At 45.0% G+C, this 25,758-nt stretch overlaps 1 protein-coding gene across 1 annotated transcript in view; it reads right to left on the bottom strand.

Annotated features, from left to right (window-relative positions):
• The window catches only part of LOC146829658 (C-type lectin mannose-binding isoform-like), a 56,416-nt gene that overhangs the window by 8,688 nt on the left and 21,970 nt on the right, over nt 1-25,758 (bottom strand). Inside the window, exon 3 of the mRNA XM_085608332.1 lies at nt 12,051-12,179. Coding sequence (XP_085464458.1) covers nt 12,051-12,179 — 129 coding nt within the window. The remainder of the gene's footprint in view (nt 1-12,050; nt 12,180-25,758) is intronic.

The raw sequence follows: 25,758 nt of genomic DNA, 5'->3' as shown, positions 1-25,758 counted from the left end.
CATTGGGATTGTCGGGTGCTTCTCCGGAGGTTGAACAGGGGGACTGTCCGGGTGCTTCTCCAGAGGTTGAACAGGGGGACTGTTGGGGTGCTTCTCCGGAGGTTGAACAGGGGGACTGTCGGGGTGCTTCAATAGTGTTCGAACAGGGGGACTGTCGGGGTGCTTCTCCGGAGGTTGAACAGGGAGACCGTTGGGGTGCTTCTCCGGAGGTTGAACAGGGGGACTGTTGTGGTGCTTCTCCGGAGTTTGAACAGGGGGACTGTCGGGGTGCTACTCCGGAGGTTGAACAGGGGGACAGTTGTAGTGCTTCTCCGGAGTTTGAACAGGGGGACTGTCGGGGTGCTTCTCTGGAGGTTGTACAGGGAGACTGTTGGGGTGCTTCTCTGGAGGTTGAACAGGGGGACTGTCGGGGTGCTTCTCCGGAGGTTGTACAGGGAGACTGTTGGGGTGCTTTATTGGAGGTTGTACAGGGGGACTGTTGGGGTGCTTCTCCGGAGATTGAACAGGGGAACTGTCGGGGTGGTTCTCAGGAGGTTGAACAGGGGGACTGTTGGGGTGCTTCTCCGGAGGTTGTACAGGGGGACTGTTGGGGTGCTTCTCCGGAGGTTGAACAGGGGGACTGTCGGGGTGCTTCTCCGGAGGTTGTACAGGGGGACTGTTGGGGTGCTTCTCCGGAGGTTGAACAGGGGGACTGGCGGGGTGCTTCTCCGGAGGTTGCACTGGGGGACTGGCGGGGTGCTTCTCCGGAGGTTGAACAGGGATTTTTAAAAGGCAATTCTCCTAGATGACCAACCCACCAAGGTGGAAAAACTGCCAAAATAATCTCTGGTCCTTGTTTCTCGAGTCGATCCATTCCTGCACAGAAGTAGTGATGATGGATTTGTGAATCGCTCGGTGTTGCCTAATTGATTCACGGTCACCTGATTTCACCCCTGATTAGAATCTCCTTAGCAAGGCTGCACCATTCGCGAACCACGCAGGGTGTGGTTTACCCTTCCCTTGCAAGCCTTCATAACCTCCTAACTTTGGCGCATAAGATGTACAGAGTGGTAAACAGTGCATTGTGTATATCCCCCAAAGGTGTTTCATTTAGTGAAATGCTTTTGAAGGGACCCAGTAAGCTATCGAAAGTACTGTATATTTGGGAGAGTGTGACTAAATTATAACTAACCATGTAACTGCTTTCCTATTTGTAAGTGACAAGGTTGTTTCAGAAGTGCATTATGGACACGATCTTCCCATGCTATGACTTTGAAATCAAGCGGAAGGTGCCAGAGGACAATGCCATGAGAACAATATCTATTCTCCTCTGTCGAGCCCCTCTGGCAAGAGTTGGGGCCAGGAGTTTATTTTACTCGAATCTGCCATTACAGGCGCCTAGGCCAGCTGTCCTGTAATTGGACTGATGCAGAAGACATAAACTAAGTGGAGGAGCCTCCAGTTTCTGAATGCCCCCTGCTTCATCTTCCCCTTCTGCGATCCCAGTCAGTCCTTCAAGAGGCTCAAAGTATTAAAATCCGCTGCAGTTACTACAGCGGAGCTGTCCAAGAGCTCGGAAAGGTGGGGAGCCAGTGGGTTTAAGGTGCGTGAACCTTTATTCCTGCTTGTGGGTCGATTATAAATGTTGTAAACTCTGAGTCTGCACCCCTTGTGACCACTTATACACAGGCCCAGGATGTCAGTGCTATTGCTGCCTTACCTTTTGACAGTGACCCCTGGCATGTTTTTATCCAGGTGTTTAGCCTGTCATACGGGCGTTCTGCCTTAGAGGGCGCTGCCTCTGTACTGTGATTCCTGTACCCTTGCCAAAAAACTTCATCCGGAGCCCATGTTTCCTGGAGTAAAGTTATGTGGAAGCTGTTCATAAAATGATAACAATCTGGGTCTAACACTTGCCTTGCCCTCCTATGCCAGCTATATTTCAGGACAATAATTTGAGCGATGTAATTGTACTCTCGTCTATTTGAGTGGCATCTAAGATTCCTTGATAGACGTGCTTTGGGTCAGCCTCGTTTTCGGTTGGACCAGCAGTTGTTTGGGAAACAAAATACCTTGTTGTATGAGGGCGACTGGGGCGTTATAGGCTCAGTTTGATGGCTTGGGGTAAAAGTAAGAGCATTAGCATCGAAATGACCACCTGTCAATACCGAGGCATGGGCAGCAGAGGGTGGGCTTGAGACTATGAGTGCCCTGGCTGAGGATGTGGGCGGAGACCCTTCCCTCAGTCAGGCGGTTTAATTCAGGCCAGACTTCTCAGTTTGCGTAAAGTTTATTACCTCCACTAGTATTTGTAATTCTCTCCCATGTGAAATTAAACTTTCTGTATGCAGGGGACACAAGAGAAGCAGGGAGGGGCGAAGGCATTGTATCCGTTACTTGTAACCCTGGGGTACCCCTGAATTGGATTGATGAGCCTGGAGGTGGGTCAGAACGTGCCTCCAAAGCCAGCAGCTCATTGGTCAGTGAGGAATCCTTCAGCGTTAGTCTTATTGCATCCCAGTTCCCCATAAGGTTCATTACACTTTGGACAGATGTTATGTCCAAATGTCTGATTAGGAAACACTTTCTGTTGAATCTAATCCAAAGGGACGCTTTATTTACCAACGATCCTTTGGTCTCCCATTGGCAAGGCTTGAGTCTTGGGGCATTTGACATGTATACCAAGGGCTGATTACTCTGACTACTTATAGGAGGAGGCCTATGTGTTGTAGCCTTGGGGAAACTGTTTCAATTCCTGGTTTGGGGAACAAAAAGAGTTATTGACCGCAGCTATGTGGTTAAATTGCCCACAGGTGTGGGGCAAGGTGCAATAGATCCCTTTGTCGGACACATACCCTCTAGCTGTTCTAGATGTAACTTGAGGTATGGGAGTATTTAACCCTACCCCCACTTTGTTGGTCAATATTTGCGTAATGGTCAGGTACGGTCCTGGCTTGGGGTACATATACGATGGATTATTGGAGGGCTGTGCCTCATTCTTATCAGACTTGTGAAATGGGGGTTTGTCCACGGCCATGGCAGGAAAATCGCAATGCACAAGGTCCTGATATGTGGGTTTTGAGTTCTTTCAGGAGATCTGCATTTGTCTTGGAGAGCTCTAGTACCCTTTAATTTGTCAACTTCATGATGGCCTTCATACCGGCTATGTCCTTCTTTAATGAACCGATAAGCGAGATCATAACTCCCGGATTGTTGGGTGGCATGCTTTTAGATGAAGATGATGCAGGTTGGGTATTTTGTGTAGTTTGTTCAGGGAACAAGTCGATCAATGGGGCATAACGGTTTGATCATAAGATGTTGAGAGTGATGGCTAGTTGTTTATCCGAAGGCTTGGCCCCAGGTGATTTTCCATTGGTAAAAGATATCTGGGTTTCGGAGGGGAGTGTTAAGCTGACGCATTCAGGAGCATTTGAAGCTGCCAACCCTTGAGTCAGGTCAGTGGTGGTAACGCCAGTCTTACGTTCTTTACTGTTCAGGAAATGGGTTACTTTAGACTTGGCACCCTTACGCTGTATTCGCACTTTACCATGAGTTAGCAGATCCTCAACCTCTGCAATTAAATTGTCAATGTCGACCAAGGTACAGTTCTCTTCATGTGTGTTTTTGCTTGTTTGAGCTTCTTCCCAGATCACCTAATAAGCTTCGGTGCCTTCCATTTTCTCATTTAGAATCACATTTTTAGGCAGCTGACTGGATTTGCAGAATCTTCTGCTCGTGGTAGACTCATACTTGGTTTCAGGATTCAGAGAACCAGGGAGGTGACCCTACCCAGCCTCATCCTGTCGCTGACGGGAGTAGGACAGGTCTGCTCGTGGTCCGGGCTTTGCCCGGACGTGGTCTGTGCGCTCCCCACAGAGCGGGATTGCAAAGAGCGCGATGCAAGGCACTGCCCCCTTCAGGCACCAATTAGCAGGAGTGCCTCCTGGTGCAATGCTCGATGGGGGATGAAGTCCCCTAAGTACAGAATGGTCGTGGGGTCCGTCACCCATTTGTCAGCCTTTGATATGTCCGCTGCAGTGGGATTGCAGAGAGTGCAATGCAAAACCCTGCCCCTTCAATTACCAGTTATCAGGTGCACCTCCTGGCGCAGAGCACAATGGGTGATGAAGTCCCCTATATTCAGGGTGGTCGCTGGGTGGCCGTGAACCCCTTTGTCAGTCTTTGATGTGTCTCAAATAATTTTTTGCATTACCATATTTTTGACCTGGTGAGCACCTGTACATTTTATTTATTTTTTGAATTATTTTTTTCTTTCCTTTTCTTGACCCTTTAAGTTTTATTTATATTTAAAATGTTATTTCATTTTCATATTTATGTATAAAATCCACTATCACTGTGTGAACACATGAACACTATATGTATATATGTCCATTGACTAAACCAAAGGTTAAAGTGATATTACAGGTAGGTTTTGAAATGGGTTATGAGCTAATGTTTAAAAACCGAAAAACCTCTTTAATTCGCTAGTTATAGTTTAGTGAACTAACTTTAACTTATATCCCAGTTATGCATGGCTTATGTTCTCACATAATATATCACTAATGGAAGGTTAAATCACCTTATTGGTGACATCACTGATGACATGTCAAATAACATTATTGATGATATTGATGTCATTATTGATGACATCCCTGATGACTTCCTACAATATTTGTCACAGTGTGCTATAGCCTGTGTGGACAGGAAGTATTCCAATAAGCACACCAGTGCCTACTTTTCTGTCACCAGTCACTTTTTAATGGACATATCCTTAGGCAGCATGTAGGACACATCGCATATCTGTCAACTCATTCACATTTGCGGGATGTCACACTCTTTTTGCTGTTATTTACCCGCCTAACAAACAAAAGGCCTTTATAGATTTTAATGGGGCACTCACATTGTAAACCTACTAGACCGACTAAAAAGTGTTTGATTTCTATATACCTTAATTAGATCACCCTCTTAAAGATTTCACAAGGTCCACAATTTTGAGTCAAGAGGTTGACAGGCTTCCATTAGCCTCTGATAAGACATTTTGATAAAGCCCTATGGACACCCATACAGAGCTTGGTAAAACGCACAGCACACATTCCTGGAATGAACAAAATGGCGTGCAACATACAACCATAGAGACATTTTTAGAACCCCGGTGTGGTTTAAACCACCTCTATGTGGATCACCCCTAAATTCTACATTATTCATCAAGTTGCAATGACTCAAAATCTTCAGGAAAGTTCTGGAAAAAAACATCCACACCTCATAAACACCCACTTTATATAGAAGTTGTCTATTATGCTGGATAGAAACTTTTTAACACTGGCACACCTCCACATGTCCACTAGTGGATAATCTGTCATGAGCACAAGCTTTGGCTTTTCTCACAGATATTTTGCAACCGGTGCTGCTTTAAGTAACAACCTACTTAAAAACAGTGTCTGCAACCCACTCCAGGTGTGCTCAGTGTGAGAAGCTGGCCTGGTATATGATGTCCACTTATGTAAGTGGGCACCTTGCACCAGTCCTGACAACCCTTATGGTGATTTAAGAAGTCATAGACAACCTTAGAAAGCTCTCTAAGTAGTAGCTGTGGAGAGCAACCTTGAGGCTTTGTGCAGAAGAAGTGTAAAGCAGCTTGTTTTACCAGAATGCAATTTTATAGGATAGATTAAGGAAAAAAGAACCTCAGAAAGTATTTATAAAAATATGTATTTGTTATATGTTACTCTCTAACACATACAAATATCTCCTACCGGGAGAGATACACAATGCACATAATACTTACCAAAAAAACGCAATAAATAGCACAGAATACACAGTTGACCCCAGGGGAGGACCAAACCATATACTAAGAAAGTGGTATAAGAACCAGGGCTCAAGTCAGGATGATGTTGAGAGCACGTAGAAGTGCTGGGGATCCACAGAACCACCAAGGTAAGTAGATAGGGACCCCGCGGAGAGCGTGTGCAATGTGGGAACATGACTGTGTGCTCTGTACAAGTCTACGTGTAAATCACGTTTAGATTTTTAAATATTAAGGACCCTTCCCAGTGGACCCTGAAGAAACCACGTGGAAGACAGAAGGTTGGAAAGCCACCCCACCTGTGCATACCCTAGTGCCCACGTTACCTACACTAGGGAAGCCGGGTGCATACGTGTGAAGTGGTGTCAGAAACCGCTGTCGAACCCAATGGAGGATTTCAGGAAAGTGCCGCTAATGGAGAATGAGAAACTGTCCGGTGGAATCCGAAGGTGGAGTCTAGATGAGAGGTACCTGCAAGCAGAGGGGCCAGAGTCTACGTCACCCAGGAGTGACCAGGAGATTTGGAAGACGGATGCCCTCTTATGTCGAGTGTTGCAGGATGGGTGACTATGACCTTGACTCTGCAGCCGTGAGGAGCAGGCAACACTGAGGAGGGCTAGGAGCCGTGCACAAACTGTTCTACGAAGGATGGCGAGTGCTGAGGGGTCAGTGTCCCTCAGGAACACCAACAAGCCTTGGAAAATGCAACCGACGCAAGAAGTGAAGAAGGAGCGACGTCGGGACCAGCAAGGTCCAGAGGACTCACCAAAAGCTGGGGAGTCGGGGCAGGCCCGACCAATGTGGGGAACCCAAAACAAATTAGTGTGACCCTCAAATGGACCCACAGGCCGGAGGCACTGGAGTTGCGAGAGGACCTCAAGCAGCTCACTAAAAGATGCAGGCCACGATGCACACAATGTGGTGTGGCTGAAGAGTCTGGTCACTGGAGGTGGTCGAGTTTGGGGCTACTTGAAGCCCAAAGATCTTGGAAGAAAGCCAACAAGCCTGTGCAACTGCAAGATGACGGGGTGCACAGGGGTTCGGTTAATGCAACCCCCACTGGGAAACTGGCCTCAAACAAGGTGAGAGGGCAGGGCAGGCCTCGGGAGCTGTGGAAAACCACCACCTGTGTTGCTGAACCTTATGAAGTCCGGAGGAGCACAGGATCAGCAGACCGATCGACTTAGTTGCAGTGCCTGCGAATGCTGGGGACTGACTACTTCACTCCAAGGGAGATTCCTTCAAGGCCGTGGAAGGTTCCTGTATGATGCACAGGCAGAGATGATGCAGCAGACTTTAAGGAAGACAAAGTCAGGCCCAAACGAAGTCCAAAGTGCCCAGACTGCAGAAGGGGAAATGGTGTCTGATCTGATACTTATCCCATGACAAATCTAGGGACCTACACCCAGGTAAGCCCTTAAGTGCCCTAGGGAAAGGGTTCGGAAGATTTAGAGGATCGTCCCACGGGAGGGTCTGGACAGGGGGGAGGTTACTCACATGTCCTTTGTCCAGTTTTGCACCAGAGCGGGAGCCAACGGCTCCCAGGACTGGTTTAAATTGGACTATGCACGGGGACACCAAATGTGCCCCTCATGTAGACTTTCTGACACTGACAAGCGCACCCACCCAGTCCCAGTACACTAAATCCTGTCTGGGAGGTGGTCACACTTCCCAGTGACAGGATGCCTATAGTTACACCTTCCTCTGCTCAAGCTTGGTTCAGCAGCAGGAGGGCAGAAATGTGTCTCTGGTCGGCAGCAACCATTTTGTGATGTCCGGGTCTAGAAGGTTGGCACCGGGAACACTGAGAGTCTAACAGAGGACTGTTCCAGTGCTTGGACTCATACCTCCCACACCATTTATGGTGTGGGAGGTATGATTCCAACATGTTTGATACCAAACATGATAGGATTAATTGCAGCCAGTTCCGAGATGGACATCACCTAATTATGCAGTGCCCCTCTATATCGTATATGGCTGCTTCACTGACTACCCGGGAGAATGGACTCTGTAGGCTCTAGGGGGGTCCTGCTCAAGCAGGGGCACCCTCTCACTTAAAACCAAGCCCCCTGCCTTCCGGATTGCCCAGGCCTGCTATAGGGGTCACTTATAGGTTTTAAGTGCAGTGACCCTAGATATAGGAAACCTATATCTTTAGTAAGTGGTGCTAGCACCAACTTACACAGGCTGCAATGGTAGGCCTGTAGTTCCATTTTGAATGGTCTCTCATGGGTGGAATAATACATGCTTCAGCCCATGGGGGACCTCTGGGGTACCTATGCCCTGGGTACCTTAGTACCCCATACAAGGAACTGACAAGGGTACCCCAGTATCCAATCTGGGATGTACCTTAATACTGAACACAACATTTTAGGGAGAAAGCAGATAGACTGGGGTCCTGACTAGCTGGATCCCAGTCAGACTAGTCAAAAACAGCATCACATCAAGCAAAAAGTGGGGGTAACCATGCAGAAGGATCCTACCTTCCTACACTCAGTCTTTACCTTGTATAAGATGCTGTACTCCTTGTACCCACACCTTTACTGGTAGCTAAATCGTGCACCATATAACGTTTGCAATAAACAGCCAGACTTGGCTTGAGGCCTACCCTAAATCCCTTTTATCTACCCACATATGTACGCACAGTAATTTTGTGCTGTATATGACTGTAGGTCTTTTACACATTTTTCTAGCTACCATTTCTTTTTTTAATTGATGCAAGGGCTTATGGTGTAATGTGTAATAGCAGTATCATGGATGATCTCATAAGTGAAGTCAATAATGATGCCATTTGAGATGTCATCAGTGATGTCATCCATGATGTTGTTTAACATGTCCTGAATGAGGTAATATGTGTGGTCATAAGCAGTGAATTACATGGGTATTTTAAGAGATGACATTACCAAACCTAACCATAGCATAACATTAACCTTTTGTTTAAAAAAAATAACATTTCAGTTTTTTAAGGTACATGGACATCTTATTACCAAACCTAACTATGGCTGCATTTTATCCTTTGTAATTTTCAGCAAATAGGTGGACCTTTTTTTATCATAGTCTAACCAGAAATTTTGAGGGAACTCTGCTCTTAGACGACTAATATCCGGCCACGCCCTGCCCAGCACCTTTTATGGATGCTCTTACCCCTATGCCTGTGTACAGCAGTAGTGGGGCACTGAACCAGCTAGGCATGCACCCCTCCATCCATGAGGATCTTTCCCCTCTATGAAAAGCCTTCAGCCATGTGCAGTGAAAGCAAGTAATAAGACCTGGCTTGTGGTCAGGCCTTGTGTCCTACACTCTGCGGATGCTACAGACACCATTGGGCCATGCCCAGCTGGGCAAAAGCCTTGCCTGCAGTTAGGCCTGCACCCCACGCTTTGAAGACACTCATTCCCAAAGGCAGTGTGTACAGCAGGAGTGGTGGGGAGCCCTGAGCTCTGTCGGCTTAGCACATAAACCAGCTTACATTTGTTGTTAACTGCAGACCTGAGGATCCGGGGTTCCTTTAGAGCAAGTATCCTCACCAAAGTACTGTGGCTTGCAGTGCACCACTGTATCATATTAGGATTGCTTGCTCCCAATGGCCCATATTTGTTCTATGCACCAAAAGGGTGCAAAAAGAACAAATGATGGTCAGGATGCTGAACAATGCAAACATTCACCCCCAGTAACAAAGATCTGGGTTTATTCCCTCGTTCTTTTGCTAACCACACCACCCCAGTTTGGACCCAGCCATATGCAAATCAGTCTTGGTCCTGTTCCTCATGGGAACAGTCCAGCCCGAACTGCAAGCCAGGTTCTTCCTGGACCGTAAACAAGCATCCTGGGACCGGTTTCAGGGCATCACCCCTCATCAGCCAGGGTAGCTTGAATCCAGTGGTGCAGTGATCACTAGACCCACGTCTGGGCATACCATTTCCACTTAGGGCGCCAAATGCAAAAAGAACAAATGATAGACGGAATGCTGAACGATGCAAACATTCACCCCAGTAACAAAGATCTGGGTCTATTCTATCGTTCTTTTGCTCATCCCCCTTCCCCCCCCAGTTTGGACCGAGCCATATGCCAATGAGTCTTGGTCCTGTTCCTCATGAGAACAGTCCAGCCCGAACTGCCAAGCCAGGTCCTTCCAGGACCGGAAATAAGCTTCCTGTGACCGGTTTCAGGGCAGCACCCCTCATCAACAAGGCTAGCTTGAATTTAGTGGTGCAGTGAGCATGGGACCCACGTCTGGGCATACCCTTCCCACTTAGGGCGACAAATGCAAAAACAACAAATGATGGATTTAGGCTCAGATCTCTGTACTTGGGTGAATGTTTGATGTTGTTCAACATTTTGTCCATCAATTGTTTTTTTTTGCATGGACCAAAGGGGGCACACACAAGGGCCTGGCTGGATTCTGCAGTAGCAAGTGCTCGTACCAAAGAATCTGTGACAAAGATTTACATGTAAGCATCCCTCACATATTAGCAAACTCATTACATATTCTTGATAACATCCTTATTGATATCTGAAATGACAACTTTGACAACAGCAGTGTTAACAACACAGTGCCGGGAGGGGGCACGCGTTATTGTTACTTGAGGTAAATATAACTGGTGAATTTTTGTGGTTTTGTTAGTTTAAAACGTGAGGTTTTAACTGACATTTTCACCTAACTATAACATCCCTTAAATCTTTGTGTTTTCGGTCCTTTCTCTGACCCCTTGAATTAATTTCGAACCTTTTTTTCAGGACTGGGACTGAGTCCCTGAGTCCTAAATGGCTGTCACCACATCTTTGTAGATGTGGTGGCAGCCAATCAGATCTTAAGATCTGTTGGCTCTGCGGATCCTCTATATATTTTGCACCTCAATATGTCTACAGCTATTGAACAAAATTACACACAAAAAGCACGCTTACTAGACAAAGACCTAGCTTTCTGCCACATTTGGTGTAATTTGGATCTACAGTTTTGGCTGTAGCAGTGTCTAAATTTTCCATGGAAAATATATGAGGAAACCACGATTTAAGAACCCCCTTTTTCCAGCTCCCACTCGACGGATCACAACAAACTGTTCCAGGAAGGAGCTGAGGTGCATGAGATTTTTGGGGAGGGAAAGTTTCGTGAAGATTAATCGAATGGCGGCACAGGCTTATGCTTTTCCTATGAAAGTGTTGTCCTAAGTATAACTATCCAGTGGCGACCACTGCTGGTAATATATATATATATCTATATGTATATATATATATATATATATATATATATATATATATATATATATATATATATATATATATATATATATATATATATATATATATATATATATATATATATGTATATATATATATATTATGATTATACATATTCATGATACCACTTATAGCCATGCCTGGTGACTTTGCGTGGCTTCATAAATCTTTATGAGAGCCCAAGTCAGAGCATATACCACTTTACCTGGTTCGAAAGTGATGCAGGGCTCTCATAAATAAGCCCCAAAACCTTCTGCCCTCCTTTCTTTCAGTGAATCCCCTTCTCTTCAGTTCTTATTATCCGGTCAGATGTTACCTTGGTCCATGGTCGTTTCTTGCAGCTCAGATTCCGGTGAAAATTTAAACTGGCTCCCCTGAATGAGAGCGGCTATGAATGGAGATGTTTTGAGTAGTTAGAGGAACATCTATAAGTGGAGAGTCATAAAGGAGCTATGAAAGTATGAAGTCGGGGCGTAGTGAGTTTATTTTACAGGGTACTTGTTGGGGTGTGATCACAGTGAAACAATGAGCCCTGGAAATTGTATGAGTCGCCTGCATGTTGTGCAATTGTGGTGGCACAACTAAGCCACATATACTTTAAGAGTTGTGAGCAGTAGCCATCCTTGGAGAGGGTTGTACTTATACACTGGAAGGGAGAGGACTGTGGAGGTCCGCTAGGGCTGGAGCAGTGTGTGTCCAGGTCGCTAAAGTTGTGCAGGGACGAAAGTGGTTTCCTACAAAATTCTTACAAAATAAAAACACCTTTCATACTCTCCAGTTAGGAGACCTTCAACAGAAGGCCAAAGTGTTACCACACTTTTCAGTTATGATTTCTGTTCTCAAGATCTAAATAGCATAATATTGATGAAAATCACTCTATTCGTTTATATATTGATCAATAGCAAAAAAAGTTCCTAAAATGTTTCTAGCAAGAGTGGGCAACTGTTCTCCCTCATTGGATTCAAAAGCACCTGTCCTTTCCATTCCCATCAATGTCAGCACAATGCACTTGTTGTTCTGAGGAACGTACCTGCATATAGAGCCCCCCTAACCAGACAGGTTGGGGGCTATCATGGGACAAGCCACGTAGTTGATTATTTTGTCTGCTGGAGTGTATGGAGGCCAGGTGCCCACCACGGATCTTGTGCCTGCAGAACAGCTACATCAACGTGGGTTCAAGTAAAGCGATAACAGAGAGGAAGAGTGGGAGAAAGAGAGAACATCAGTTGAAGCAAACATAATACGATATATGCATTTCCATCATCTCATGGATACATCTGAGAGTTCCATACTTTTGTGCATGAAGACAAGAATCAGAAGGATGTCAATCAGGGGTAACCAGGATCAGCAGCTGCTTGCCTGTTGGGGTTCCTGGCACTGCCCTTGCTACTCTGGTTCTCCGTGTTCATGAAGGTATTGGCAGGACCAGAAAGTAAACAACCCTCTGAGAACCATCTTTACTTTCTAAATCTCACACGGTTTACCCTTCCCGGGTCCATAGCAATAAATTTGATGCTGTTGAGGGGCTCCTGATTGGACAAGCGCATGTGCGGGCCGGCTATTCCGGCGCTTCCTCACTGGGCTGCAGTCTTGGGGTCTATATTCATCAAACCTTAGGCGACTACGAGTAAACCCTGCAAGCCTCTAGGGTTACATCCTAACCATAGGTGACAGTCAGTGCCTTTCCCCTGCCAAGCAACCCTCTTGGTTTTCTGACACAAAGAAACTTCCTTTTGGAGGTAGCCTCTTCTTCCAGGCTAGGAAATATAGCAAACTATTAAATAATGGTACCAGCCATCTAAACGCAAATACATATAGAAGGTTCCCTCCGCTGGTGAACTGAATGGAAGGCTGGAGTGGTAGTGAAAAAAAAGAAGTACTGGGAAGCAAGAAGAAAGCTCAGCCATCCGTCTGTGTCTAAAACAAACCCATGAGAAAGCTGGAGCACTGATCATATATGGGTGCCATTCAGATATCATGGAATGCTAGCCAGATAATCCCTGGCCCCTGCTGCAGCCCTGGAGCTCTTAGTAAGAAGGTCAGAAGAGGGAGGGCAAGGGGACAAGAGGGGGAAGGCATCTGTGGTGGGTAGTATGTTGTGAAGTGTGCTTCTAATGAAAAGAGTTATTTTTATACAACAGGGAATATAACTTCTTCCCATTACACTGTTGCTGTTCATTTCTGGGTAGTGGGCATTTTATTGGCATTGCTGTCAATGATGCTATATAAACCAGGGCAATGAGGAAACATTATATAATTGTGTTTTACACACTGGGGCAAATTGGTTTCAGGCATCACAGAATTATTATATATACCTGTGCAATCTGTACTCTGGCATGGCAGTGTCACTGCACATACCTCTGCAATATGTACTCTGGCATGACAGTGTCACTGCACATACCTTTGCAATATGTACTCTGGCATGACAGTGTCACTGCACATACCTTTGCAAATGTACTCTGGCATGACAGTTGCTATATGTACCTTTGCAATATGTACTCGGGCATGGCAGTGTCACTGCACACACCCGTGCAATATGTACTCTGACATGACAGAGTCACTGCACAAACCTTTGCAATATGTACTCTGGCATGACAGTTACTATATATACCTTGACAATATGTACTATGGCATGACAGTGACACTGCACATAACTTTGCAATGTGTACACTGGCATGGCAGTGTCACTGCACATACCTTTGCAATGTGTACTCTGGCATGACATTTACTACATATATCTTTGCAATATGAACTCTGGCATGACAATTACTATATATACCTTTGCAATATGTACTCTGGCATGACATTTACTATAAATATCTTTCCAATATAAACTCTTGCATAACATTTACTATGTATACCTTTGCAATATGTACTCTGGCATGGCAGTGTTACTACACATACCTTTGCAATATGTACTCTGGCATGACATTTACTATATATGTCTTTGCAATATGTACTCTAGCATGGCAGTATTACTATATATGTATTCGCAATATGTACTCTAGCATGGCAGTGTTACTATATATACCTTTACAATATGTACTCTGGCATGACAGTGTCACTGCACATACCTTTGCAATATGTACTCTGGCATGACAGTGTCACTGCACATACCTTTGCAAATGTACTCTGGCATGATATTTACTATATATACCTTTGCAATATGTACTCGGGCATGGCAGTGTCACTGCACATACCTGTGGAATATGTACTCTGACATGACAGAGTCACTGCACAAACCTTTGCAATATGTACTCTGGCATGACAGTTACTATATATACCTTGACAATATGTACTCTGGCATGACAGTGACACTGCACATAACTTTGCAATGTGTACTCTGGCATGGCAGTGTCACTGCACATACCTTTGCAATGTGTACTCTGGCATGACATTTACTACATATATCTTTGCAATATGAACTCTGGCACGACAGTTACTATATATACCTTTGCAATATGTACTCTGGCATGACATTTACTATAAATATCTTTGCAATATAAACTCTTGCATAACATTTACTATGTATACCTTTGCAATATGTACTCTGGCATGGCAGTGTTACTACACATACCTTTGCAATATGTACTCTGGCATGACATTTACTATATATGTCTTTGCAAAATGTACTCTAGCATGGCAGTATTACTATATATTTATTCGCAATATGTACTCTAGCATGGCAGTGTTACTATATATACCTTTACAATATGTACTCTGGCATGACAGTTACTATATATACCTTTGCAATATATACTCTGGCATGACAGTGTTACTATATATACCTTTGCAATATCTACTATGACATGACAGTTACTATATATTCCTTTGAAATATGTACCCTGGCATGACAGAGTTACTATATATATCTTTGCAATATGTACTATGGCATGACAGTTACTATATATACCTTTGAAATATGTACTCGTGTATAGCAGTGTTACTACACATACCTTTGCAATATGTACTCTGGCATAACAGTGTCACTGCACATACCTTTGCAATATGTACTCTGGCATGACAGTTACTGTACATACCTTTGCAAAATGTACTCTGGCATGACAGTTACTATATATATCTTTGCAATATGCACTCTGGCATGGCAGTGTTACTCTATATGTATTTGCTATTTGTACTCTGTCATGGCATTGTTACTATATATACCTTTGCAATATGTACTCTGGCATGACAGTGTTACTATATATACATTTGCAATATGTACTCTGGCATGATAGTTACTATATATACCTTTGCAATATGTACTCTGCCATGACAGTGTCACTGCACATATCTTTGCAATATGTACTCTGGCATGACAGTCACTCTATTTACCTTTGCAATATGTACTCTGGCATGACAGTTGCTACTATATATACCTTTGCAATATGTACTCCTTCATGACAGTTTTACTACATATACCTTTGCAAAATGTATTCTGGCATGACAGTGTTCCTGCACATATCTTTGCAATATGTACTCTGGCATGACAGTTACTATATATACCTTTGCAATATGTACTCCTTCATGACATTGTTACTACATATACCTTTGCAATATGTACTCTGCATGACAGTGTCACTGCACATACCTTTGCAATATGTACTGTGGCATGACAGTTACTATATATACCTATGCAATATGAACTCTGGCATGAGAGTTACTATATATACCTTTGCAATATGTACTCCTTCATGACAGTGGTTACTACACATACCTTTGCAATATGTACTCTGGCATTACAGTGCCACTGCACATACCTTTGCAATATGTACTCTGGCATGACAGTGTCACTGCACATACCTTTGCAATATGTACTCTGGCATGACAGTTACTATATATATCTTTGAAATATGTACTCTGGCATGACAGTGTTACTATATATACCTTTACAATATGTACTCTGGCATGACAATCAAAATATATATCTTTGAAACATGTACTCTGACATGACAGTTACTATATATACCTTTGCAATATGTACTCTGGTATGACAGTGTTACTATATATACATTTGCAATATGTACTCTGGCATGATAGTTACTATATATACCTTTGCAATATGTACTCAGGCATGGCAGTGTTACTACACATACCTTTGCAATATGTACTCTGGCATGACATTTACTATATAAGTCTTTGGAATATGTACTCTAGTATGGCAGTATTACTATATATGTATTCGCAATATGTACTCTAGCATGGCAGTGTTACTATATATACCTTTACAATATGTACTCTGGCATGGCAGTTACTATATATACCTTTGCAATATGTACTCTGGCATGACAGTTACCATATATACCTTTGCAATAGGTACTCTGACATGACAGTGTCACTGCACATACCTACGCAATATGTACTCTGGCATGACAGTTACTATATATACCTTTTCAATATATACTCTGGCATGACAGTGTTACTATATATACCTTTGCAATATCTACTATGACATGACAGTTACTATATATACCTTTGAAATATGTACTCTGGCATGACAAAGTTACTATATATACCTTTGCAATATGTACTATGGCATGACAGTTACTATATATACCTTTGAAATATGTACTCGTGTATAGCAGTGTTACTACACATACCTTTGCAATATGTACTCTGGCATAACAGTGTCACTGCACATAACTTTGCAATATGTACTCCTGCATGACAGTTACTATATATACCTTTGCAAAATGTACTTTGGCATGACATTGTAACTGTACATACCTTTGCAATATGTACTCTGGCATGACAGTTACTATATATATCTTTGCAATATGCACTCTGGCATGGCAGTGTTACTCTATATGTATTTGCTATTTGTACTCTGTCTTGGCATTGTTACTATATATACCTTTGCAATATGTACTCTGGCATGACAGTGTTACTATATATACATTTGCAATATGTTCTCTGGCATGATAGTTACTATATATACCTTTGCAATATGTACTCTGCCATGACAGTGTCACTGCACATACCTTTGCAATATGTACTCTGGCATGACAGTTACTCTATATACCTTTGCAATATGTACTCTGGCATGTTAGTTGCTACTATATATACCTTTGCAATATGTACTCCTTCATGACAGTTTTACTACATATACCTTTGCAATATGTACTCTGCATGACAGTGTCACTGCACATACCTTTGCAATATGTACTGTGGCATTACAGTTACTATATATACCTATGCAATATGAACTCTGGCATGAGAGTTACTATATATACCTTTGCAATATGTACGCCTTCATGACAGTGTTGCTACACATACCTTTGCAATATGTACTCTGGCATTACAGTCCCACTGCACATATCTTTGCAATATGCACTCTGGCATGATAGTGTCACTGCACATACCTTTGCAATATGTACTCTGGCATGACAGTTACTATATATACCTTTACAATATGTACTCTGGCATGACAATCAAAATATATATCTTTGAAATATGTACTCTGACATGACAGTTACTATATATACCTTTGCAATATGCACTCTGGCATGGGAGTGTTACTCTATATGTATTTGTGATTTGTACTCTGGCATGGCATTGTTACTATATATACCTTTGCAATATGTACTCTGGCATGACAGTGTTCCTGCACATATCTTTGCAATATGTACCCTGGCATGACAGTTACTATATATACCTTTGCAATATGTACTCCTTCATGACATTGTTACTACATATACCTTTGCAATATGTACTCTGCATGACAGTGTCACTGCACATACCTTTGCAATATGTACTGTGGCATGATAGTTACTATATATACCTATGCAATATGAACTCTGGCATGAGAGTTACTATATATACCTTTGCAATATATACTCCTTCATGACAGTGTTACTACACATACCTCTGCAATATGTACTCTAGCATTACAGTGTAACTGCACATACCTTTACAATATGTACTCTGACATGACAATTAAAATATATATCTTTGAAATATGTACTCTGACATGACAGTTGCTATATATACCTTTGCAATATGCACTCTGGCATGGCAGTGTTACTCTATATGTATTTGCTATTTGTACTCTGGCATGGCATTGTTACTATATATACCTTTGCAATATGTACTCTGGCATGACAGTGTTACTATATATACATTTGCAATATGTACTGTGGCATGATAGTTACTATATATACCTTTGCAATATGTACTCTGCCATGACAGTGTCACTACACATACCTTTGCAATATGTACTCTGGCATGACAGTTACTATATATACCTTGACAATATGTACTCTGGCATGGCATTGTTACTATATATACCTTTGCAATATGTACTCTGGCATGACAGTGTTACTATATATGCATTTGCAATATGTACTCTGGCATGATAGTTACTATATATACCTTTGCAATGTGTACTCTGCCATGACAGTGTCACTGCACATACCTTTGCAATATGTACTCTGGCATGACAGTTACTCTATATACCTTTGCAATATGTACTCTGGCATGACAGTTGCTATATATACCTTTGCAATATGTACTCCTTCATGACAGTTTTACTACATATACCTTTGCAAAATGTACTCTGGAATGACAGTGTTCCTGCACATATCTTTGCAATATGTACTCTGGCATGACAGTTACTATATATACCTTTGCAATATGTACTCCTTCATGACATTGTTACTACATATACCTTTGCAATATGTACTCTGCATGACAGTGTCACTGCACATACCTTTGCAATATGTACTCTGGCATGAGAGTTACTATATGTTCGAGGCATGTGGGCTGCTGAATTCATATCTGTGCATAGATCGCCGCCTAGTGTTGGGTCCGGATGATTGCACATTGTTGTCCTGGAAGAGTCTTCGAAGTATCACGAGATAGGTGACTCCTCCCCTGGACCACAGTGCGCATGGGCATCCTCTCTATCCTTAGATTGCTTTTTTTCCGCCATTGGGTTTGGATGTGCTTATCTTAGCTCAAGTTAGGAAAATTCAGTTTAAGGCCAAAAGGCCTTTAGTTATCGTCGGTACTGTTCCCGTTCGGTATCGCCTAGTTTCTTTAGTGCTTTAGCACCTTCTTCCAGCTTTTCGGATCCGCTTGGTCCGAACATCAAACTTCGATCGACGATGGAATCGAGGACTCCATTCAAAAGGTGTCCTTTATGCCACGCGAAATACCCACACATCGACGTCCACCCGGTATGCAACAAATGTCTCTCACCGGATCACGATGAATCGAAATGTATGGCCTGTGCCCGATTCCGCTCGAAGAAGACTCTCCGGAATCGACGGGCAGCGAGATTGGAGGCGCAGCAATCGGCTCCTGCCCCGGCCAACATCTTTAGCACCGAAGACGAGGACGCCGAGAGCGTGGAAGACGTAGACTCCAGCCCCGCTTCCGAACACGATTCCCGATCGGAAGACGACGATGAGGTGATCTTTCAGAGAGAAGAAGTCGTTGAAGAGGTAGGAGACTACGATGAGGCCTTTGGGGCCGAGGAAGATAGCTCCAGCGAGGAGCTAGGCCAACCCATCGATACGGAGGCCGAAAAAATACGTCGTCATGAGGCTCCGCTCAAGGGATCGCCTTCGGGCCTTACCCAAGATCAATCTCACGGTTCTTCGGCCCCGCCTTCAGGCCCGGCCTCGAACATTTCGCAAGAGCCATTATTATCGAGGACGACTGGATTCCATTCAGCGAAACCCAAACCATCCATCGCACCAGTTCCATCGAAACCGAAAGTGAAACTGGTTGTGATTGGATCGAAGGCCTCGAAGCCCTCCACTCCTTCGACGACGGCAAAGGTCATCGGCTCCGACCGCGCAAAAAGGGATTTTGGTGCCGAGCTCACCGCAGCGGATACGGGTGCCGAGCCAAAGAAGAAGGCCCTCGGTCCCCACAAGGCACCTCGGCCTCTGGCACCGAAGACATCGGCCCCAACCACCAAAGTCAAGGTGGCCACCCCATCTGCGTCGACGTCTAAAACGGCGGCGCCTGCCAAGTCATCGACTCCAACGATCGTCGATACCTCCCTTCGGATCGATGACCCCATGACTGCAAAAAAGTCGGGGCCGCTTCGACGCCTACCTCCAAGGTGCCGACCGGTTCCAAAGAGCCATCTGCGTTCACCGTGCAACAGGTCTCGGCATCGTTGCAACGCATCAGAGAACGGGCAGCCCTCCACTATACGTCGGGTCCCGACACGCAGAAGGCTTCGAAAGCACCCTCGGCGCCGACCAACATCACGTTTGGGTTGCCGCCGCCCACGGCGCCGAAACTGTTCAAGATTCGGACACGTGTCCGCCAGACACAGTCCCCATCCACTGGACAAACAGATCTCGAGCCTTCACAGCCACAATTTATCGACGCCAACACTGGTAGGTTGATGCTCCGCAAGCGGAAAATCACGCCAGAGAGGGGATTGGACTCCTACAAAATTCCTCTCAAACACAAATTGCCGGCAGGGTCAGAGCCAGTGCTTCATGAACACTTTCAACCCTTCCATCAGGATCCACCGTCCTTTTCTCCTACGCCTTCAGAGGCAGACGCAGTAGAGGACTATGTAGGGGATGATACCACCTACCCTGGGGATATCGATCCTGATGATCACCTGCAAGACCCAGATCAGGCATGGGATGACCCCACAGACCAGGGTACCGCACCAGATACCCATGACACGCAGCTTTATAACATAAAGACATCTCCCACAGAGGACACTGCTGCCTTTAATGCCCTCATAGAACGGGCTGCTGCCAATCATGGAGTAGAACTCCATTCTGACACTGTCGAAGAGGACTTCTTGGTGGACACTTTCGCCTCTTCCGAAAGAACTGTCAAGACTCTGCCCATGTTAAAAGGAGTTCTCAAACCTGCAAAAGACATTTTTAAAGAAACAACCAGGGCACGGGTGCTAAACCTCAGGATTGAAAAAAAATACAAGCCTGCACCCGGAGACCCTATGTACATTAGGGGTCAGTTACCTTTGGACTCCATGGTGGTTGCTAATGCTCGCAAGAGAGCCCACTCACAAACAACAGGTGATGCTCCTCCCCCAGACAAGGAGTCCAAAGTGCTGGAGACATCAGGCAAACGGATTGCAGCGCAAGCAGCGAACATCTGGCGCATTGCCAACACACAGGCACTCCTGGCCCGTTATGATAGGTCCCACTACGACACACTAGAATCACTACTCCAACATTTGCCAGATGAATGTAAGGAGGCAGCGGAGCTCCTCATCAGAGAGGGACAACTCCATACCAATGCATCCATCAAGTGCGCACTGGATGCAGCCGACACAGCGGCGAGGGCAATCAACACAAGCGTCATGTTGCGACGGCATGCATGGTTGAGAATCTCAGGCTTCAAGCCGGAGATTCAGAACAATATCCTAAATCAACCGGTCAACCCGGACTATTTATTTGGCCCTGAAGTTGACACTACCCTCGAGAAAATTAAAAAAGACACTGACACTGCGAAATCAATGGGGGCTCTGCAGACGCAGCAGTTTCGTAGTGACTCCTTTTGTCGCCCCGGGAATAGAGGAGCAGCTAGAGGTCAGGGGTCACAGCAGCAGTACACTAACGGAGGCACACAAAGTACCTATGATAAAACCAACAGAGGTGGATATCGTGGCTCCAGCACCAAGGGGCTGAGGACGTGGTTACGGCAACACCAGGTCCTCCCCCAAAAACAAACAGTGACGCCCTCTCCCTGCCCCCGACCACATAACACCTGTCGGGGGGAGACTCCAACGGTTCCTGTCAGCGTGGAACACCATCACCACAGACAGGTGGGTCAGGGACATTATCCAGCACGGTTACTGTCTCGAATTAACGTCCACTCCACCCAACATACCGCCAAAGCACCGTCCTATGTCCGTAGAGCACTTGGCATTATTGCAGCAGGAAGTGCTAAGTATGCTGCAAAAAGGTGCAATAGAGGTCGTGCCCGTCAACCAGCAGGGGACAGGGGTGTACTCTCTGTACTTCTTAATCCCAAAAAAGGACGGGTCGGTCAGACCTATACTAGACCTGAGACTCCTCAACCGATACATTCTCTCAGAGCATTTCCATATGCTCACCCTACAGCAGGTTCTCCCGCTACTCAGTCAGGGAGACTTCCTAGCCACACTGGACCTAAAAGATGCGTATTTCCACATACCCATACACCCTTCACACAGGAAATATCTCAGGTTCACTATTCAGGGGCATCACTATCAGTTCAAAGTTCTCCCCTTCGGAGTAACAACAGCACCCAGGGTCTTTACCAAGTGCCTAGCAACAGTGGCGGCACATCTACAAAGACAACACATTCACGTCTTCCCTTACCTGGACGACTGGCTTGTTCAGGCAAAGTCAGCCCAGCAATGTGCCAGCCACATGTCCCTCACCATTCACCTTCTTCACAGTCTGGGATTCTCACTAAATTACCCAAAATCACATCTCCAACCCGCACACGTACGACAGTACCTAGGCGCGACCATAAATACTCTGGCAGCCACAGCTCAGCCAAATTTAGTGAGGATCAACAGCATGCAACTGCTGATCTCAAAGTTCAAACCTCAACACTCCCTTCCTGCGCGAGTGTTCATGCAGTTGATAGGCATGATGGCCTCCTGCATTTTCATAGTCCCGCACGCGAGACTACATATGCGCCCGCTTCAGGAGTGCTTGGCACGTCAATGGAATCAGGCTCACGGGCAATTAAAAGACCTAGTGTTGATGAGCGGTCGGGCATACAACTCTCTGCATTGGTGGAATCCACAAAACCTTTGCAAGGCCGACCGTTCCAAGAGGCTGTTCCACAAATAATGCTGACAGCGGACGCCTCTCCAGGGTTGGGGAGCTCATGTACTCACTTACACAGTGCAGGGACTATGGACAACGCAACAAAAGAAGATGCACATCAACGTTCTGGAACTGATGGCAATCTTCCTAGCCATGAAGGCATTCAAAGTACACTTGTGCAGCAAAGTCGTGTTGATCCGGACGGACAACATGACTGCCATGTACTACATACAGAAGCAGGGAGGAACACACTCTCCACAGTTGTCTCATCTGGCTCAGAGCATGTGGAAGTGGGCCATTCAGAGGAACATATTCCTCATGGCGGAACACCTCCCCGGCAAGGACAACCAGATGGCGGATCTGCTCAGCAGACACAGCCACCAGATGCACGAGTGGGAGCTACATCCGTCAGTTCTCCAACTGTACTTCCAACAGTGGGGTCATCCAGAGATAGACCTATTCGCCACAAACGAAAACGCAAAATGCCAAAGCTTTGCCGCTAGGTTCCCACATCCACAGTCACAGGGCAATACGATATGGATGAACTGGTCCGGTAGATTTGCGTACGCTTTTCCCCCAGCGCCATTAATACCTCTAGTGGCACGCAAACTGCGACAACACTCACTAACACTCATCCTAGTTGCTCCCACATGGGCGCGCCAACCATGGTACACCACCTTTCTAGAACTTTCCGTGGTGCCGCATCAAAGGCTGCGGATCAAACCCGCACTTTTAACGCAGAACCATGGTGAGATTCAGCACCCAGATCCGCAACAGCTGAACCTGGCAATCTGGCTCCTGAAGTCTTAGAGTTTGGCTACCTAAACCTGCCACCTCACTGAATGGATATCATCAAGGAGGCCAGAAGACCCACTACCAGAGCTTGCTATGCGGCTAAATGGAAGAGGTTTGTCATTTACTGCAACAACAATGACATTAACCCGCTGGACGCATCCATTCAAAACATCATCTGTTACCTCCTACACCTATACCGATGCAATCTGGCATACAACTCAATACGTATCCATTTAACCGCGATAGCAGCCTATCTCCAAAACAGGCAGCACCTCTCTTTATTCAGAGTGCCTGCCATCAAAGCCTTCTTGGAGGGACTCAAATGAGTAATTCCACCAAGACACCTACCGGCACCGGTGTGGAACTTCAATTTGGTCCTCACCAGATTAATGGGTCCACCCTTTGAACCTCTCCATTCATGTGAGATTCAGTTCCTCACCTGGAAAGTGGCTTTCCTAGTGGCAATCACTTCGTTAAGAAGAGTTAGTGAACTCCAGGCACTAACCAGTCAAGAGCCATTCATACAGGTTCACGCAAACAGGGTTGTACTACGTACCAACCCCAAATTCATGCCCAAAGTCATATCGCAGTTCCACATTAATCAAACTATCGAACTGCCTGTTTTCTTTCAAAATCCACAGAATGTCGCAGAGAGAATGCTCCATACACTAGATGTAAAGAGGGCCCTCATGTACTATATAGACAGAACTAAGGACTTTAGGAAAACAAAACAACTTTTCGTTGCCTTTTCTCCACAACACAAGGGCAACACCATTTCCAAAGCAGGTATAGCCAGATGGATCGTTAAATGTATTCAAATTTGCTATCAAAAAGCTAAACGCACATTAACGATTCCCCCAAGAGCCCACTCAACACGAAAGTTAGGGGCATCCATGGCTTTCCTAGGAAACATTCCTTTACAGGAAATATGTAGAGCAGCCACATGGTCCACTATACATACATTTACCAAACACTACTGTGTAGATGTACACTCAAAACAGCAGGCATCTGTAGGAGAGGCTGTTCTCAAAACTCTTTTTCAGACTGCTGCAGCTGGCACGGGTAGCCGCCGCTAATGGAGGTACTGCTATATATTCTATGCACAGATATGAATTCAGCAGCCCACATGCCTCGAACTGAATATGCTACTTACCAGTATGCATATGTTCTTGGCATGTAGGGCTGCTGACATTCATATCGCCCACCCTCCTCCCCAGCGCCTGTAGCGGCTGCAGCACTCAGAATTACTGTATAGCATGGTCATCACTTACTGTATCTACTCCATCACTGCCACAATGACGAAAAACAATCTAAGGATGGAGAGGATGCCCATGCGCACTGTGGTCCAGGGGAGGAGTCACCTATCTCGTGATACTTCGAAGACTCTTCCAGGACAACAATGTGCAATCATCCGGACCCAACACTAGGCGGCGATCTATGCACAGATATGAATGTCAGCAGCCCTACATGCCAAGAACAGATGCATACTGGTAAGTAGCATATTCAATACCTTTGCAATATGTACTCCTTCATGACAGTGTTACTAGACACATACCTTTCCAATATGTACTCTGGAATTACAGTGTCACTGCACATACCTTTGCAATATGTAGATATACAGAAAGAAGGGAGAGGCAATGCTATAATGACCAAAGAGTTCATCTCTTTCATTCATCACAGACGATGACAGAATAAATGATTTCTGTAGCCGGAAATGTTCTTAGTCTTTTTTTATTTCAGGTTTGTATGTATAGCAGCAAAACAGCCAACGCGTTCCATCCTTTCAGGCTTCTAACTGGTTTCACCCTTTCAGGCTTCTTCAGGTTAGTATCAAAGTTACTGTAGGTACATATTCTGGTCCACGTTCCTCTTTCCAATTCAGCGGGTCCTACTACCACATCAATAAGTGAATGTGCTCAATCGCCCAATCTTTCAAAATCAAAAAGTTGTCCTTCTATGTGTTTGAGTCCACACCCATGGTAAGTCCAAGGACCTCGAGTAATAGACAGTAATGGCGGCGCTCAATCGCTACCCCTATTGAGCGTGGAGACTCCTCTTACATACACAGGTGCGGCGCATTGCCTCTCCCTTCTTTCTGTATATCTGTTTTATATTTGAAACCAAATTGGTGGCTGGTTTCGGGAGGTGGGCATTTGTTGGTCCACTACAGGTTGAAAT

The sequence above is a fragment of the Triturus cristatus genome, chromosome 5_2, assembly GCF_964204655.1.
Source record: "Triturus cristatus chromosome 5_2, aTriCri1.1, whole genome shotgun sequence".
NCBI classification, from domain to species: Eukaryota; Metazoa; Chordata; class Amphibia; order Caudata; family Salamandridae; genus Triturus; species Triturus cristatus.
The sequence above is the reverse complement of the archived record's forward strand: the minus strand, read 5'-3'. Positions and strand labels throughout refer to the sequence as shown.